Genomic DNA, 20,571 nt, shown 5'->3' on the forward strand with positions numbered 1-20,571 from the left:
CTGGCTAATTATTATTACTATCTGGAATTGTGTTCTTTGCATTAACTTTTAAATTTTTTTTTGGATCATCCACACCTGAAAACCAACTTTATACTGTAGGCTACCCTGTAACGGCAGGCTTCCTTTTTCAATGTTCTTTTAAATAATCCGAGAATAAAAGATTTCTACATTTGACCTTTCTTCTGTAATTTTTTTTTCTATTTTATTCTTGGCTAATATATGACCAATATGTTAACTACACTTCATTTGTAGCCTGCATGTCAGCTAAAATAAAAAAATCACTGCTGACAAACTATAATGTACGATTATTAGCCTATGTTAACCATGCTACTTAAATTATTAGTCTCTCAATTCCAAGGCAAACAAAGCCAGTGACAAGACAAAAATATACATTAAAAGTCACAAAAATTAAACTACCGACACCGTACCAATATTTTCAATATGACTTAGGCTACAAGAGTAAGAGAAAACGAAGGGGGGTAAATAAGATATCTTGCAAGTATTGTGGTGGGCTGCAGTGGATACAATAGAAATATGTGGTTAAGCATAAGCACCCCAGGCAAGATCAAGCGGCGCTGGTTCGACTTACTGAATGTGCCCAATAATTTGAAGCTTCTCTTGACAGCTATTTCAACTTTACCTTGTTCTACAGCAGAATGTGAACATGGCTTCAGTTTAATGAAGAGTATTATCACAGTTTAAGAGCATATTTGCTCATTGATAATGTGAGCTGTTTCATGTTTATTAATTACAATGGACCACCTGTGGCTCAATTTAGGCCTACCGCTAAAAAATGTGTAAGATCCTGGCTGCTAAACCACCGATCAGCTAAGGGTGGGTCTAGATCTCAAATTTCTAAAGATTCCTCTCGGCAGGCTGTTTGCAATGTATTCATAGAAAAATAAACAAATTTTGTACCCCTCGTCCAATTTTGATGTTGATAATTCATGCCATGGTAGAAACTAGAATTTTTGCAAGTTGTGTCTTATTTATCATTTTGGCAAATCTGACAGTAGGCTATACCCTGTGCGTTTTTTACGAATACAGCACTGGTTCAATGTGATTTCTTTTTATATTGAAACAACTTTCTGATTGAACTCTTTCTGATTAAATTACGTGTCACACATATGAGTTTTCAGGGTTACACAAATTAGGTTGCAACAAATACGTGTTCCACACTGTTCTGACTAACTGTGCCCAAATTTTCTTCACAACAATTTTGGCCTACTTTTTTCACCCAAAGTTCAGACTAAATGACTTTGGAGGGTTACAAAATCTAGGTTGCAACAAAATATATCTCTCACTGTTTCGACTAATTTTCTTTGCAAAAATAACTGGTTAATTTCTTGGCCCAAATGTCAATTTACGCTATTTTGCACTGGTGTAAAATAGATTATTATTAATTGATGCAACAGCAACAGACTCAAATTCGGAAAAAAATAAAGTAACCACTTCAGTAACCTGTACACAAATGAATAAGAACGATCCAATTTATTTATACAAGTCCGATCATCAAATATAATATGACGCCCTAGAAGCGATATCAGAACATAATCCATTAAGTTATATAGGACGCAGTGATATACACACAAAGAAAACTTCAGAAAGGGGGGGGGGGAATCAACGTTTGGGAAGAATTACAGCATTCAACATGAATTACAATACTATTAAAAGGTTGTAACAGTATTAAAATATTTCTTTTGGGGGAGAGGGGCAAAACAAAATTTTTAAGGAGCGATTGCCCTAAGCATCATGTAGGGGATGAAAATAATAATGGCGGCATATGATACCATGGCCTATAACCTATGAGACAAATAATCACACAGAATTACAGTAGCCTACATACAGTGATAATATAGGGAAAATAATTGCAATTAAAAAAACATCCAAATAATATCTTACACTGAAAACTACCGGAAATATTTAGCTTATAAAGAATACAAAAACTAAATATGAACATGCAAACGTGCTTCAACAATTAACAGTAAGTTACAACATTTTGCTAGCATAAACGAAGGCCGTATAACCTCAAAGCGACATAATGCTTTGAGGAAAAATATGTTTTCGTTTACTAACCGTTGCATTCACTCCTCAAATCGCTTTATATCAGATCCAAATTACACAAGTAATCCACATTTTCTAAACGTGCTTTAACCATCTTAAAATGAGCTCAGATAGAAATATTCTCAACCCTGAGTAAATTACAAACCAAACGTGTTTAATAGAACCGTTTTTTCGTTAGTGCTGCCTAGTTTTTTGTCAAATCAAAATTATATGATATTTGACCAAAACGTGTTTGGAAATTTTTTTTTTAAACAATTGTTGCCATTGGCAAAAAAATGAAACACATGGCCAACTGGTATTAACGCTTAATTGTAGCGGTTGAAGAAAAAATCGACACACCAATAAAAAATTAAAAAGGGTGATTCAAATTAGCCTATACAATGTATAGTATACGTGGTATCAAATTACACAGGTTTCCCCAACATAGAGATTCTAACATTGAGGGTCTAAGTCCAATCCAGCGATTACATCACATATTTAAACTACTGTTACGTTATATCACCTCAAAGTGAAGAAATCAAGCTTAGCAGTGACTTTGTAATCGGGACTTTCAGAAATGGGAGTCAATTACAAACGTGAGCACAGGTGAAAGCTATTCTTCTATTTGGTTCGAATTACCTTTCTGCGTGGAAAATTTGATTTTATTTCAAAAAAAAACAAAAAAAACGTTACGTTGTCAAACAGAAACAGCCATGAAACGCACAAGAATCTGTTACCGTAAGCGTCGGCCAACTGAAGCTTAAAGCGGATAGCAAGCGCTAAGTTATTACGTGATCAGAACTGCTGTGCATTTTATCACTACACAACTTTGGTTTTAAACTTAAGTCAATAACTGGTGTAAATTGCAGACGGTGTGCCCTTGAAAAGACATTAAAATTTACATTTTTTTAAAAACTTAGAGAAAGCGATGCAATGCAAACGTAAAAAATGTTTTGAAAAACCGACAGTACCCCTTCCCTCCAACCCCCTTCTTCCTGATACATTTAAATTTGTCGAAAACCAAAAGAGACGCCTTTTGAAATATACAAAGTCACAGAATTGTGTTGGTACAATATTTTACAATGTAAAAATATTTCTTGACGTCACAGCTGTAGGCTACGAGGAGCTTGAGTCAAGAAACTTTTGAAAATGGCACGCCTGAAAAGAATTGCAATAAATGAACAGTAAACAAATTTCCATCAACAGGTGCTTGTGTGTGCACAGGAATAATCAACAACTGAACAACACCTTGACATAAAATAGCAATTATAATTATCATAGTTGCTGAGTGTTTTGAACAAGCCATTAGTAGCATAACAACACTTGTTTTAATAATGTGGTAAGATGAATATTGAGCAATACGTAGAACAAATCGTGCACCGATGGCGTGCTATGAAATGAGATTGGAAGAATGAATGCGAGTGCACAAGCGTGAACACAACAATTAGCCTACATGTGAATAAAAAATAACCACATTTTTTACATTAATTTCACGTCTCCATAAGGGTTTTGCTAACTTAAATATACCGCTAACTGCGGTATATTTAAGAAATAACATAAATTAGCAACAACACAATATTTAACATTATAAAAACAAACTAGCAAACGTTTTCGGCTATGCATACAGCCCTTATCAAAACTTTAAAAGAAAATATTTTACTTTTAAAAGCTTGATAAGGGCTATGTGTGTGGCCAAAAACGTTGGCTATTTTGTTTTTATAATGTTAAATGTTGTGTTGTTGCTCAGTTATGCATTTTTGTTAAAAAAAAAGTAACCTCTCTATCTAAATTGTAGTATAAACATAAGATAGCATACGAGTGCTGTAAGAGCCATTTGAAGCTTTTCAGCGACTGCGGTTTAAGAAAAAGTCATTAGCCTTCCAGCACTTTTATATTTACTTATTCTGTGCCAGGGATGATCAGCAGACTTTAGCCTACATCCGGTAGTTGCATAGGAAAATAAAAAGTTAAGCGTAAACGGCTTTTACGACAAATAAGCTTTATACAATAGTTGGTGAATATCGGATAAACAAAAACCATTTGAATTGAGTAGGCCATAGCCTATCGACAGTAAATATAGTTTCGGGAGATTGCTTTTTTATACTACAGACAGGCAAGGCACAACAACACAACATGGTTGAGCTTTATACGAATAAACTTTACATATTTAAAAATAGTTTTAATAGTCGAATGTTTTCGGATTCCACATTGTTGTTTTCGGTCGCTGCGTATTTCTCTTTGTTACTCAGTTAGCTAGTTACGTTTAAGTTGAAATTTATTGCATTTCTTACAAATGTTTTTAGATTCTTGATAAGGGCTGAGATTAAGCCGAAAACGTTCGACTGTTAAAACCATTTGTAAATAAGTAAAAAAATCTTCTTATAATGCCCAACCCTGTTATATTGTTTTGCCTTGCCTGTCTGTAGTATAAGTAAGATCATGTTCACTAATACCATACCAATGGGCGAATGCGAATACATAAACGGGTAGTGAAGCCCAAAAGGAAACTGAGCTTACTTTTTTATGATTACCGCATGGTGCTAGATGTATTCAACTTTTATCTTTTTATCGCAAAATTGAAAAAAATCTTGGCTTCACTCGAACGCCACTGCCAACGTGGCATGTTCAGAAACACACGGAATACGAAGAGCAGTTGACTGGAGGTTTTTAGCCGGTTGCATTTGCCTATTGTTTTTTATTTCTAAAATGAAAAACCTGATGATGCAAAATCCAATTGAGATGCCGGGAAAACTCACGTTTAAGCATGAATTTTATCATAGCGCAATCATATGAAGACTACTAGCTTAAAATTTAGTTACCCACATAAGCATGTTATTTTTCAAGAGGCGCAAAGTTAATTACTGTTTTCAGCCACAAAAAGAAACGATCGTCGGGCTTCCAAGAAAAACTTTATGACCCTCACATCATGGGCAACTTATTTAGGAGCGATGATTCAATATAAATTATAACTAGGATATATTGAAAAGTGAGACTATATGATACTTCAAAAATGCTTCATTTTTGGCAAGTGTTTCTTACTTGGTTTATAATAGCACAGTTTTTTTTTAATTGTAGGCTATATTTTTTTAAATATGATACTCTGAATCCCTAGGAGGCCAGCTTTTGTCGTATCCAGGCTTATACCCGGTGGTTGAAGATTTAGATTAAGTGGACGGGAAGGCAAGAAAGCCAATCTTCCTGTTTACCTTCAGAAATGCCTTTAAGTGTCCTGTTAAAGACACAGCCGCATGCTCTTGAGCGGCGTCGAACCGGCGACCTTTCGAACACCAAGCCATGGCTCTCACCACTCCGCTGCGCAGCCAGCTGATCATTATGCATGTAAACGGCAGAGGTGCGGAACCTCAGCTCATCACCGCCAAGACGCACGACCAAAACCACCTCCTATAGACAACCGGAAAAACCACAAGTCAACAGCTCCACGTAACGATCACTGCTGCTATTTCGTTCTAGTTTTATTATCAAAGGAGAGCGAACGTCTCGTGGAAGATCTGGCAACAGGGGAGTCGACTTCTATGTCGTCATAAGGGTCCGTCGGCTCTCCTCTCGTCTCCTCCGGATTGCGATCAGTGCTTCGACTGCTTTGGTGAGAGCTTGGACCTTCTCCCGTCGAAACAGGGTTAAAAATGGTCTCAAAAAGACCAGGTGGCATTCTTTGATTCTAAAACGGAAAATTTTTTAGCCAATTTAATTTTTTAGCCAATTAAAAATTTATTATAACATTAGCCATTCTGTTACAATCATGTTAATGAGTAATGACTTACTCATTTAATCAGACAATATCTACTTCTGGTTAACCTTTACCTTCAAGTTTACACATACCCAACCGGTGTACATACAATGACCACAATGAAATTTTTAGGAAAAAATTGACAAATTATTTCTCGAAGGAAATTACACATCAAGATTGATGATCATGAAAGACTAGTTTCGATGTCACAAGTCACTTACTTCAGCAGCACAGCCACCACCAAGGCAACTGGCTTTTGATTTTACTGTTAATGGAATGTAGCCGTGATGCAACCTTCTATCATAAAATAAACCATTACCAAGTACCACATTTCAAAAAAAATGAGTTAGATTTATTGAGCTTCCCCTAAACCTATTGTACAGTATATAATTATAACGTATATAAATTACGTAAACCATTTGTATACTAACTAAGTATTGTATACTATAAAGAATAAACCATTGTATAACAGCCAAAAAAGGAATCGCGATAGCTCGAGACATTGTGAACAAAGAAATGGTGTGATCAAGCAGCCCTAGTTTGACTATGGGGATGTGCGCTTGAGCAGAGCAATTTAAGGACAGCTCCCCAATCCCACTAAGGCGATTCGAAATTTCAAAAATTATGAAGAATCAAAATTTAACCTATCAATCAAGCAACCTTTAACCTTTCCTAACACTAATTCAAAGCAAATTTTTTTGTATTTTGCATAACTTTAAACATTGAGGCGATTTTATGATCAGGCGTTTGTAACAAAGACAGAGTTGCCAGAAACTAATTGTTCTAAGAATTTAACTGTGCAAAATTCTAAAAACAGAAAAACTTGGCAACCCTAATGAGCTAAATTGCAATAAGAACCAGTGTAATGGTTACTTTTTCTTCAAAAGCAGGTTCAACATCTTCTGCGCGATCCTTCACGATCACTCTGGCAACCCTGCTGTTGTTCAGTCAGCAACAAATGTGGCTTATTCAACTCTATATCAAGAGTATAATCTCGATCGTCTTAAATCGTCAAACATCTGCTTTGCTGTAGGACTGCAGTAAGCACTAACATACAACAACCTCATGCATATGGACGTAGTAACAACTACAAATTAAAAATCACTTGGAAATGCACGACTTTAACGTTTATCTATAAAATATGTGCCAAGAAAATTGCAATATTGAACCACATCAACAGAAAAAGCAATCAGAACGATATAACGGTGCTCACTAGCAAATATTAAATCGTGGTCATAGCAAGAAAGTCGGATTTTGTATTTGCTTTTGGAGTGACTCTCCTTGAAGCTAGTCTAGCTCGAATATAGCCATCCCGTCGTTGGTAGCCAGCCACACTTCCGCAGGCGTTGGTCACTTCCCGGATAAGGCGCTCCACAGCCTGAGTATGACAAAAGAAATGAGCGCATTCGAACTTCATATTCTTTAATTCGTCCAAGGTCAAGTGAGAAGTTAATACGGACTCTGTAGGTGTGATATCCTCCCAATTAATTAACGAGCACAGTGAGTCGGCATTCCAGTTTAATTTTGGAGGTATGAATGTGCGGATGGAAGCATCACCAGTGTTGTTGCACTTACGAATGTCTTCCAAAATTCCCACAGCAAAAGATGGAACAGCAGGGTCGTCATTGCTTACCATCGCTGGAAGGAGGCTCTCACTGTGAGCATGCCACGACTTTATATAAGGAGCGACAACTTTCCGATTATCCGCAGGAAGAAGATGTAGCAGCTGGACCTCACGGAGAACATGAAATGGGGCATGGTGAATGTATGGCTTGCTTTTTATGTCAAACCACAGTGGAGCATAATTAGTGGCAATAAATGCTACCAACTTCTGGAGAGCATCAACAATCGTCCCCTGTAGAGCATGCTTTGACATGTAAAGACGACATAACCGACATGCGAGTGTAAGCCATCGTGAATGAGAAATTGGACCGGTTTTCAAATGCTTCAAGCTGTCTAAAATGTTTCCACCTTGAATTGATGTTACAGAAAGAAGAAGATATCTTTGATCTGTGAAAAGATCAGAGATAATCTCAGGTGGTACTTGCAATTTTGGGCCTTCAATTGGCTGAAATTTTGCATCCCATTCAAGGTCTTCAACATGCGGCAGAATTTTTCCGTTCGGCCCTTTGAAGGAAGCACTTCCAGAAGTTGCTCTATCAAGATTTTGGAATAAATGTCGCAATGGGAGCTCATTGGTATGCAACATGGATATATTCCATTGGAGACGGTGGCCAATGTGTCGTTCACACCTGGCAATTATTCTATTATTTTTTCCCAGTATTAACAGCAGTGGAGTCTGCTCCTACAACCAACCAGTTGTCGATGAGGTATTCCTCCTTTAAAAAGTTTTGTTATTTCAACAGCTGTGGGCTCTGCAGCTTTCCCAAAAGGTGTGACATGTCCAATGTATTGGCCTACCGGTTCTCCAACTAAAACTACGTTCTCTTGCTTTATTCGTTTTTGCCTAAAAACCCCATCCTCTTTTTCTACAGTAACAGTTTCAATCTCCTTCCCATCGAAGAAGATACCCTGTAACTTTTCCTCTCATCTTTTCTCTCGATCTACTTCTGTTTCTCTTTTGCGAACCTTTTTCACTTCCCTCCGGATCTTGCTTTGGTCTACTATCATTGAAGGGTCGTCTGGTGAAATAAATCCGACATCAATAAGTGTAGCATTTACCAAAGCAGCAGCTTCTCTTTAACTTGTACCCCATCGCATTACTTCCCTTGCGACTGTTGGAAGTGGTAATCGCATTTGATGGCCTGGAAAAAATGTGGTTTATTAATTATTGTAATAAGGAGGAATCTGTTTGTGGTATGTGATGTACACAATTTATGTTACTTCTAAAAGATAAACCAAAACTTAAAGATAAAACCAGAACTAAAAGATAAAACCAGAACTAAATTGTTTAATTTCAATATTACCTTCAACAAACCACAGAATGCGAGGACAACTCGTAGCGTTGGTAGATCTGCAATCGGGAGTTCTTTCGAGGGTCCAATGACAGAGCTTTCAGCGCTTCCAACAGTCTTCGTACAAGTTTTAGGCATTATCTTACTGATACAACAGTCTACAATTATTTTAGCGTTATTAACTGAAAAGATAGTTGAAGAGTATGGTACCGTTATAGTTTTGTGATCTTATGACTACGGTACATACAAACTGTGAAGTAGACTAGAACTCAATGGAACACAGAACTTTTTCTAACACTGATTTTCAAATATTGAAATTCCTAGGCCTTGTACTTCATTAATCTGTAACAAACTCTACATTTTATACAATTTGTCATCGTGATTCAGTAATGTTTTAGCACCGAGCAGAAATTAGGCTACATCCAAGCAATCACCTGCAGAAACTCTAATATTTGTGTCGTGTGTCGTCACAGACCACGTTTCCATGGAACTGCGCAATCACACAGCGGCCAGCGCTATTTGGATCACGTGATTCAGGCGTTACGCAATCTAGTTTGGTGAATCGTCTTATCAAAAGTTGTAAATACCTAATCTTTAAACGCTTCAATGTTTAAAGTTAGATCGTTTTATTACAAAATATTTTACAGGAATGCTCTACATATTGCTACAATCCATGAGCGATAGGTTAAATCTTGAAATTTGATTTTCGAATCGCCTTACTCCCCATACAAGAGCACCCAGTCCAGTTAAAGTGGATGAATTAATTCACATATAACGAGTGAAAACTTCTCTCCGCCCATCTCGGTGATAAGGCCTAGGTCAATGCCTCTACAAGTATACAAAACTGCCAGCATTAAGCTTTTAAAGGCATTCTCCTTTCGAGGATAAATATTTTCACAATCAATCACAAGTAGCCTTTGGAAATATGAACAGTAAAAAATGGTTTACAAACTACAGATTTGTAGGCGCCCGGGTATGAAACTTTTCGCCAAAAATTTCTAAAATGCCTCAACTAGCCACACTCCCTACTCTTATTGTGATGTCTTAATGTACTTATTTAGGAAAATACTTACACCACCCGAAATCCTCTCATTAAGGTGGGCTAACAATTGAGTGTTTTCATGTAGTACTTTTTGATAATCTTTACTTATGTTCAGATACTTTTGCTCGTATCGGCGAGACTGCGAAAAACAAATCAAGAATATTAGAGGACATCCGCCATCTTGTATCAAAAAGGGGGAGTGGCCCCAGGCTTATTACTTCGTTCTAGAATCACGATATGTCAATACGTGTAATGTGTTGTAAATTACTCTCTCTCGTTATGAATATTGTTAATATTGAAAAGAGCTTTTAAACAACTAAGAGATAGACCAACCATATCAACACTGCACCAAACATACGAGCAAAAACTGGAGATGTTAATCTTTCAAAAGTTTTTTTAGTCACAGTGTTTTTTTACACGTATTCTTGGTTTTAATACTTTTAAATGTAACTTTAAGGCAGTGATTCTCAAACCTTTTCTATTCACGTACCATTCTCGGAAGTTTTGTACTGTGTTCGGCTGTTCGTGTACCAGTTACATCCAGAAAATCTTAACGTAAAAATGTATAACCAAGGCCCAAGGGTTTAACGACAAATTAAGAATTACGAAATAAAATTATCAAATCGTTGTAATGGCATGGATATAATTTTTTTTTCCCGCTAGTTGGTGAATGCGATGAAAAACTTCGCTAATAGCGTATATATCTAAAATCAAGCTCAGGGGCAACAAGACGGTTCCTAAATTTCCATTTGATGACTACCAAAGCTGAGAAGCCTTGTTGCATCATTTACGCTGAAATCCTGCGTCCCTCCTTTAAATAAAGTAAAAATGGTACTAAAGTGAACGTTGCATAAACTGAAAGTTCTTGCAATTTTTTTATTTTTAACTTCAGTGAGTTGTTCGCGTATCCCAGGAAGACTTTCATGTACCACGGTTTGAGAACCACTGCTTTAAGGTGTTGTGATCGAGCAAAATTTCAAACACATTATCCTGTTTCGGTCTCAGAACGTCATAACGTTCGTCTTTTGTCGCTTCTACCTTTTTCTAGTCATAGGTGTCTAAAAAAAAAAATGCTTGTTTGCAGATCTATATACTATGTTTGGCATATAGAGTTTTCGATGTGATGGTCAGAAATGAAGACAAACTGAACTTGTTTTTTTTTTGGTTTTATACTACAGTAGTCCCTAAGCCCATCTCGGGACCAGGCGATTTTGAGCTTATTTAAGCGCGTGGGCCTATTAATCGGGGAACATTTTTTATTACAGGAATGAATGGGAGTACTTCCGGACGGAACCAAATTAGGCTTAACAAGCGAGAACTAATGTATCAGCAAACATTTGATACACTTTTCAAGCAACAAAGATTTAAAGAATAATCACTATTATGGAAACGTAAAAGTGAAAATGAAAGTAGAACTGCAAAATTATGCCAACAAAATGATCTGCTAAAAATAACACAAATTTCAATTTGAATATTTTTATCAAGCTAATCAGAGCCCGCAGCTGAGTAAATCGATACAGGTTAACGTTTACAAATGCCTTGGTTATTTCAGAATCGCAAAAGTGCAAAAACATGCTTCAGAATTTAAATTGTTTGAAGGTTGTTTACAAAAAACATAGTTTTTTTTTAATTATTTCTTTTTTTGTAAAAAAAAAAGTAAAGTTTATTTATGAAAAACACGTTATTTGAAAACAATAACGAAAAACGAGCACAAAAAATAATTCACATCAGTAGCAAGTTCAATTGGACGTAAGTAGTACTCTATGACAAGACTCTACACAAGACTCTGACAAGACAAGTACTCTATGACATAAATTAGTGCTGTGATACCGATGAACTCAGCCTCATCAGCAAAAGTACGTATTAGTACAACTGTTCTTGCGGCACTCGGTTGTCCAGAAAGAAAGATATATATACGAATCTTTACCGTCGTTGCTTGGCCAATATGTAGCCTACGGCGTGTCATGTTACACGTCACATCATTCTAGATGTCACATCATGTCATACATATATGTCACATCCTAAACAAACACGGATATTTGTCGCAACTTAGGTGTTTTACCTTTTCGTGAACACCCAATAGGCAAGCGTTTTCTCGTTTAGAGAAATTCTTACTAAACGTTCTGCTTAAGGGATAAGGTAAAGTCTAAGTTTGACTGTAAGTCTGATGAGATGATTTCTGACCTCAATCCCAATGATTAAGTGAAAAACGACATAATTAATAATTATAAATTAGTATATGTTAGTCGAAGTTATCAATAAGTCAAAAATAAACTTATCACTAAAATAACCCCCCTCTCCACTTTAAAGTTTAATAGAGAATAAACATCAGTTTATCTTTAAAAAATTTGATTCAAGTCAAAAAAATCTGTGATTTGTTTAACAATGCTGGTTAACTTCGATTGAGCACACTGCTTAAGTTCCAGTCATTATTAAAAAATGGTTGTTTTTACGTACCTTTTCTTTTAAGTTGTTCATTAATCTTTGATCAGGTGGAGGTTGATGGTTATGTCTTCGTGTAGCAACCACTAATGCCCCACGAAGTTCTTCCGCTTCTTGTGTGAGAGATGTCACCTGTCCATTTAACTCCTCAACTTGTCTTTGAAGTTCTCTTGTTCTTTCCACAGCTTCATCCTTCCGTTGTCTAGCAACAGTAGCTCGTTGTTCGGCCTCTGCTACAGATTCTTCCATCTGCTGCCCAGCAGCCGCTAACTGTTGTTGGGTTTCTGCAAGAGCTGTTTCTAGCTCACCACGAATTCTATCCCCATCTCGTCGAATGCGTTGACAATAACTATCAATATTTTCCTAGACAGGATAAAGCAATCAGTTATAAAATGAGACGGGAAACACGAGACCACGTTATCAAATTGAGTACGGTACAAAAAGACTATTTGGAAGGTTTTACCGCAATCTAACAGAAAAACAGAACTAAACATTTTGTGGGGGGAATGACACTTAGAACTCCTTCACCTTCATCATATGAACAACCTAGCCTGCTGGAGATGCACTCACGGCGAGATTCAACTGTGTAAAACTGATCCAGTGCATACCTTTGCTTATTCCATCACCAACTTACCGTGTTAGTATGCCGGCAGATGCAGAAATTGTGTCCAAAATTGCATGGTTTTATAATAAATAACAAATAAATACACATAAAAATTGTAATTGTTTGCCAGATTTAATAAAATAAGACATCCGGTGCAACTTTAACTACAAGTAAAAGTAGAATCAAAGGATAGCCTAGTTAGTTTGCTTTAAGAGAGGTCAAACCACTGTTCTTATTGCACTGGGAAGACAGGAAACCTGAGATTGACTTATGGGCACACAGAATTTTTCCAACTTTTATAGAGTCACCATCTGGTGTTGAAGCTAGCCTATCTATTTTAATTGCAAGGGTTGTCCTCAAAGAACTCAAAAGTACCCTTCAAACGATTGCTCTCCTGAGGGATAGAAGAGGAAACTCACTTAACACTACTACTTTCAACAAGCAAGCATTCATTAGTAATTGGTGCCATGGGTGAAATACAGTTTGAAACCAAATCTACCTGTTGTGCTTCTGTAAACGTGACTACTCCTCTTGAATCTGTAGAGTTTCTTATTTGCGCTTTTAATTTCTCAATTTCAGTTTCATATTTCTTAATTTGGATGTCTCTTTTCTGGTTAAACTTTTGCCATTGAAGATTCATCTCGGTCAGCTGAAACAAACTCATAAGTTAACCTACAAGCAAACAGGCGAATAAAGTTTGGCACCGTGGCGTATACCAATCCAACGACACACAAAAACTTTAAAAATAAGACACTCGAAATGTAAACGGTGGTATAGGTATATAAAACCAAGACACAAAATACCAACCGAGGAAAGGATTTAATCCGACGCTTGGCTTAGCCATACGTCACAATTGCCCAAAAGTTAAACCAGAAAAAACTACATACCAATACAATATTCAGACAACTATATATCACTTAAAACTAAAAGTATAATCACTTTGTTAACATTTTCCTCCATTTCTTTCATTTTCTTGCTTTTCTGCAGTAAGTTTGAGCTATTTTTTGGAAAGTTTGGAAGGCTAAGCGGTTCCTGTAAACAAACACCACAACCAAACTTGAAGATACAACAATAATACCATGTATTAATATTAAGGATGTCTATTTCTATATAGACGTAAACAGGTCTCTCTAAGCATTTCACAAGTCAGATAGCTTTAGTGCAGCAAAAGATCTATTCACTCAACACAGAGCCCAAAGCATAAATGACACTCAGTGCATTTATCATGAAGTTTTTGGCATGACTCGACAATAGAGCGTTGGCCTTATACCTAAACTTTCAACATCTGCTGATCTAGAGGGTGGTGGATGTGATACTTGACGAAAGTTATCGTGGAGAGCTTCAAGTGGTATTGTTTGGAAAAATTAACGGTGAACAACTAGCTGTGTATTGGTTTGCTGTTTTGGTTATTGTTTATTCAAAATTCATCGTTGTACGAAGGTGGTAGCTGATTCTGATGACTACGCAGTGCTGTCATCATCCTAGCACCAGCACCACATTTACCACGTTACCTCACTATCTCTACCTATATTATGTACGTATTCAATGTACCGTTGAGTCAGTGCTGAAAAAATAATAATAAACTGTATGTTCCTTCTCAATATCGGAATTCACATTAAAATTTTGCAAGGCATCACTTGTCCGAAAGTATCAAAAGTGGGAAAAGTTAACTGAAAAAGGCAATCTGGTACTAAGATACTTCCGCAAATGGGCGACCGTACAAGTCAATAGTTTGTTTTTATTAATAAATTTATAATAATATTGAATGGGGAATGGTTTGTTTTCTTCTAAAAGTAAATAGAGAACCAGATAAAGGGCCGTTGAAGCGCAATAACTGCATTTTGTTGCCCTTTGTTTAAAACAACCTTAATGCCATTCTCTAATACAGTAGCCTATGCACTGAACAGTAAAATTAGTCCACTTTCAAAAATATTCATCTGCGTTTTTTTTTTTCCATCATTGCTTTCTGCTTCCTCAGAGTTAAACTTCTCACTGAATAAGTGGAAGTAAAATCGTTTAAAATGGTACTTCACAACTGGCAATTCAAAAAACCTTCTTATTTGAAATGGTTCGATGATGTTAAAATTTCAAAACTTAAGATCTGTTTTGCATGAATGTTTCCAAATTGTAAGTCATGTCTAGTAATGCTGGAAATGGTCAACTAGTCTTGTAAATCTGCATATCAGGACAACATTGGAAGTATACACATTACACATACATACACAACAATTAGAAAGAAAAAAATGTAGCATCGTAATGAAACATAGAATTCGATGAGTAACATTGGAATAAATATCTAACCTCATGTTGAAGAAACTTCTCAGAACCTATTGAATCCATTCCATGACTAAGACTTTCAACTTGCTCCTTTAACTTGTTAATTTCCACAACTTGTGATTCACATGTAACCGCCATCTGTTGTATTTGGTTGGTGCGTTCAACTAACTGTGCTTGGATATGACGTAGCTCATCATTGCGATCGCTCAACTGCGCTTCAGCACGTTGCAATTGCTCACTACGTTCATTCAATTGCAATTGAACGGCTTGGAGTTCACGAGTAGTATTTGCCAATTCTGATTGAACATCATCTATAGTTGTTTGAGCAGCAAAATCACGTTTTGAGTTTGCTGCTGTAGGAAATGGTTCCTAAAGACAAGAAAACGAATGATATCCAATAAATTTTCAAAAAAAGCTTTAAATATTAACGACAACGTGTTTATATTTCCTTAAAAAAACGCGACACCTTGGCAAGGTTGGCAGTAGTTAAGGATTCAGATAGTAATAACTATATTTGATTTATATACTCACTGCTTGCAGTTTGAGCACTTTGGCAAGGTTGGCAGTAGTACCACAGGTTGGCAGTAGTACCGGTACCAGGCAGTAGTACCAAAGGTTGGCAGGCAGTAGCAGTAGTACCATTTTTGGTTACTGTTTAGGTACCACAAATGGGAAAATGTTACATGGAGGTATATACTGTATCTCCATGGCCATTCCAGTGCTGCACGGACGAGACCGGAAGGTCGAAACGGTGTGCACTGTCTGCAGTTATGGACGCTCTTGGCTTGTGCCGATTGAGCACTTTACTGGAGGCACCTTGCTATGCATTGCGAAAAACTCACTGCTTGCAGTTTGAGCACTTTGGCAAGGTTGGCAGTGGTACCATTTTTGGTTACTGTTTAGGTACCACAAATGGGAAAATGTCACATGGAGGTATATACTGTATCTCCATGGCCATTCCAGTGTAACTACTGCACTGATGAGACCGGGAGGTCGAAACGGTGTGCACTGTCTGCAGTTAAATCAAATATATATATATTCAAATAGAATTTGAATAAGACCCATCTGATGATCCGTTTGAGGTGAAACAGGCTGTTAAGAATTCAGATAGTAATAACTATATTTTGATTTATACATATGTTTTTTGACAAATATAAACTGAGCCATTTATTTACAATGTGTCCGCAACTGAACTTGTACAAGTACATTAGAAAATAAGTTAAGAAAACTTTGTTCACACAAGAGTTTTAAAATAAATCACATATAGTTATTACTACCTATACTATCAGATAGTAATAACTATATTTGATTTAATTCGCTCTGCTTTGCCTTTTTGCTTGGCATTGAGCATTTTTTGTAGTATTAATAGTTTTTATTGTTTTAACACTGTTTGCCTGTCCTTGCAAGCATTGAGCCAGCTGCACTACGGCGCCAACGTGCTGTTCTTTCCCTGAGCCGTAAAGCCCTAAACCCTGGCCATCCGCTACACACAACCACGCTGAGATATCCACCAAAGCAGCGGCTAAAATCAAAAAAGCCATTTGTACACGCTGCACAAGACCTTCTGGCAGCCTCTGGTGGAAGCCCTAGCAAACAGTGGTGCCACGCGGCGTGGTGTGAACAATGGTCAAGCAGCACGTCCCCACTTCGCCAAGTATTCAGATCCCCGTCCGAAAACCAGCTGGGACATGGCCTCTCTAGACTTGCCTCATCAAGGCGTAACCGTTTGCTCACTGGTGTTGGACGCTATGGTGCAGACATGTTGCGCTGGGGCTTGGCAGAGAGTGCTGCTTGTGAGTGTGGCGAAATGCAGACGGCAGCCCACATTATCAAGGATTGCCGGCTATACAGACCACCCCATGGTATGGAAGGCCTAATTTCCATCGATGACGACACCAGGCAGTGGCTAACCAACGGATGCCCTGACATATAGCGACAACACGAGAGAAGAAGATTGTTTTAAGAGTTTTAAAATATGTTTATTTTGAACAACCGAAACACAAGTGCAAGTTTTTTTACATTTAATTCATGAACCTGATTCTTACCGATGATGACTTTTCAGAAACATTATAGAAAACAGGTGAATGCTTTTTCAGTTCATGGGTCAACCATAGAATTTGGTCTCTGTAAATCTGTGGAAAATGATTTTACTTCAGAGCTTTTCGTATTGTAATCGATAAAAACTTGAATAGTAAATTGAAATCTGAATGATAAAAATCTGAAAAGTAGCCTACACTGCAAAGTGCAGGACTTTAAACTAGCTTAAATATATCACAACACTTGCGATTTTTTAACAGAAAAGGTTCCTAATAGATACAATTTGTTAAAATGTCGTTAACTTTGAAAACATGTTTCATTTACCGACTTTTAGAGGAGTTAAAATATTTTTTATCAGATGATCCTTAGTAACTTCTATACTAAACACGTTTTACAATGCTTAAGGGGCTGTCTATAGAAGATGTCCTAATAAAAAAAACCTCCTCTCCCTTTTGTCCACAAAACATCTGCACTGTGTGAACTCTCCTTTCCCCGTGTCCATGCAGATGACATTACCGATGGCGATATTTCTGAAGTGTAAGTGGCTATTACTGTTCTATAAAGTTGTATTGCTTGCGTGAGACTGCAAATATACTATTTCTATCTGAATAGCGGTTTAGAAACTCCCTATAAATAACTATTTCAGATCTCCATGAAGTGCATTAATGCTTAAAATTCGTTGTAATACCACACCTTTGCAGTATTGTACTCAAAACTCTTTTTTGACTGAATGCAAAATATGTAGACCCAATCTATTCATCTTCGCTCCAAAGGCACTGCAAGGCAACAAAAATGTTTTTGTAGATCATCATGGGATCATACTTATCAATTTTATTCAATATAAACCCAACCTCTGTCCCCACTCTCTTCCTCGACTTCTGAGTCAACATTTCCATGACAATTGTGTTTGATGTGTGCTGTCCTTCTGTGACATGTGACTTCGGCGGATATGGAAAATACACTTGACATACGGTATAGAGAAGATAGATGGGCTTCACTTTTTCTGCTGGTGTTACAGGGTTGAACAGATCATATAAAATCTATTTTTTGCGAAATATGACTGCTGTGAGTGTAAGAAACATTTTCGTTGTGTGCTTAAATCTTTGAGTGCTAAAGAGAAAAGTCTTCGTCATACGACCTTCGCACTGCAAATTTTAGCAACGATTAAAATATAGTGACAATAGCGACATCTCGCTTCACATAAACGCATCGAATTTTCGCACAAATGGGTTGTGTGATGGGTGGGTTGTGTGATCATAGTCAGAAAGCGGCGCAGCAGCGGCAAACATTTAGCGAGTATATGTATTAGGGTGTTTCATTTTTTCCCCATTTTTGAAATTCAAAATGCCTGGGGTCCCATCTGGTGGTATTTAGGGTAGAAAGTTTACACCCCAAATTTTTTTCAATTATGACATCATATTGAGGTGGTCCACGAGGTTTGAAATTTTTGGGCCTCAAAATCCCGAAATTTGGCCGTATCTCCGGAACCACTCATCATAAATCGACTAAATTGGTGTCAAAATACGCAGAAGGGTCTGTTTCCTATACCTGATGTAGAGAATATTAAGGTCTATCTGCTTCAGAAAAAAAAGTTATTTCAAAAAATCTGATTTTCGGTCTATTTTCTCCTGATGAACAGAGATCAGATGATCAAGATAAAAAGTTTTTCTGTATTTTTCCACTCTTGGAAGCTGCTATTGCGTAATAATAGTCCTTGTTCGTTTTGCAAGAGATGAAACGCCGAAACGGTAATAATTGAAGGTATTACTATTATACAGGGTGCGGCAAAAGTACTTGGACAACTTAAAAATTAAATAATTATTTTAAAAGTTAATGAAACAAGATAAAATTTTAAGATGCATTAGAGAAGACAGTTTGCAACATATTTACAAAATTTCATTCAATATGACGTCCTCTCACCTGAATAACAAGTTCAAGTCTCTTACGGAAACTCTTAGCAGCGTTACACAGGGTTTCCGGGGTATTTTGAGCCATGCTTTTTCCAAGGAGCGCTTCAGAGCATCCACTGACCCATGAGACGAAGCACAAGCATTTGCCTCCAAAATGGACCAAACAGAATAATCCATGGGGTTGAGATCTGGTGATGAGGGTGGCCAAAGTTCCTTGCTCCAGAAACTTGAAAAATTGTCCTGACACCATTTCTGGGTTTTGTTTGACGTGTGTGACGACGCTCCATCTTGCTGGAACGTGAATGGTCTTTCTTTGAAGTGTTTCTTGGCCCCTTGAAGTGCCGGAGTCAAAATCAACTCAATGTAAGAATTTGTATTCACTTTTGCACCTTGAGGGACAAAAATGAGAGGAGATTTCCATGTCTTGGATATGGCGGCCCAAACCATGACGGATGAGGGCTTTTGACGTCTGAAAACCCGCTTTACGGAATCATGAATGTCTGCTGATGATTTTGCAAGAATTCGATCATTTTGTCGATTGCAAATTGCCTCAACTGTGAACAATTTCTCATCAGAAAAAATGATTTCATCTGTGTGTGTACCATCTTTCAGTTTGTTGAAGAGAATCTTCACTCGAGTCAATCGTTTTTCATTTTGGAGATCTGTGAGGGGCTGGCAGGTTTGCATTTTGAGAGGCGACAACTTCAATTCACTTTTAACAATTCTTCTCATGGTTTTTTCACTCACATCCATGTCATGAGCGATTCTCCTCATGGATCTCTTTGGGTTGCGCCTAACACGAGCTTTGACAGCTTTGATGAGCTTTGGAGCCCCAGCAGTTCGTGGTCTTCCACTGCGAGGTCGATCTGCAGCATTTCCAAGTTCCTCAAATCTCTTCACAGTGTGATAAACTGTTGATCTGGGAGCTTTAATCAGCTTTACAATCTCAGAGTTTGTCTTTCCGCGCGGTGGAGTTCAATAATGGCTTCACGTTTAGCCTTCATACTATTAAGTTCAATTAAATTTTATCACCCAAGTACTGAAATCTTAAAAATAGAGTTTATTACACTCCATATTGAATAATGGCAATGAGGTAAACAGATTAAAACCTACTTTAAATTAATTTACAAAATATGTCCAAGGACTTTCGCCGCACCCTGTAGTGTAACCGTTGAAGAAGAGGTAGCTATGCTGCTCACCTGCTTTAAATTTTGATTAAGTTCCATTACGGCATTAAGGTCAAGTATTAGTCAGTCGATGCAAAACTTCAAGGAATTAGAGAGAAATGTGCTTAGCTTTTAAATGCATAGCAGCTATTCTTGTTACCGGGACGTTCAACTGATCAGTTGGTGTTAAGGTTTCAGTACTTGGCTTGTCTAGTCTTGCTATCTGGTTAAGCAAAGCCCCATCTTGCACTGCTCCTGGACCGTTCACAAAAGAAATGACTTGGGAAAGATATGTTTCATTTATGTGGAACATGCATTCAAGGGTATCAATATCATGACCAACTTCATCCTTAAAATAATTGACCAGTCGAGTATTGACTCCGGACT

The 20,571-nt window shown here is 37.2% G+C and overlaps 1 protein-coding gene across 1 annotated transcript in view; it reads right to left on the reverse strand.

The window, feature by feature from the left end:
• Positions 1 to 1,476: 1,476 nt before the first annotated feature.
• Positions 1,477 to 20,571, reverse strand: part of LOC145767047 (uncharacterized) — a 36,871-nt gene continuing 17,776 nt past the window's right edge. Inside the window, exons 3-9 of the mRNA XM_082578784.1 lie at positions 17,117 to 17,203; positions 15,096 to 15,440; positions 13,734 to 13,826; positions 13,294 to 13,443; positions 12,206 to 12,553; positions 9,780 to 9,887; positions 1,477 to 5,722 (exon numbers count right to left, since the gene is read on the reverse strand). Of these exons, the coding sequence (XP_082434910.1) occupies positions 5,501 to 5,722; positions 9,780 to 9,887; positions 12,206 to 12,553; positions 13,294 to 13,443; positions 13,734 to 13,826; positions 15,096 to 15,440; positions 17,117 to 17,203 (1,353 nt within the window). The 3' untranslated portion in view covers positions 1,477 to 5,500. The remainder of the gene's footprint in view (positions 5,723 to 9,779; positions 9,888 to 12,205; positions 12,554 to 13,293; positions 13,444 to 13,733; positions 13,827 to 15,095; positions 15,441 to 17,116; positions 17,204 to 20,571) is intronic.

This window comes from Aplidium turbinatum, chromosome 3 (genome assembly GCF_918807975.1).
Source record: "Aplidium turbinatum chromosome 3, kaAplTurb1.1, whole genome shotgun sequence".
NCBI lineage: Eukaryota > Metazoa > Chordata > Ascidiacea > Aplousobranchia > Polyclinidae > Aplidium > Aplidium turbinatum.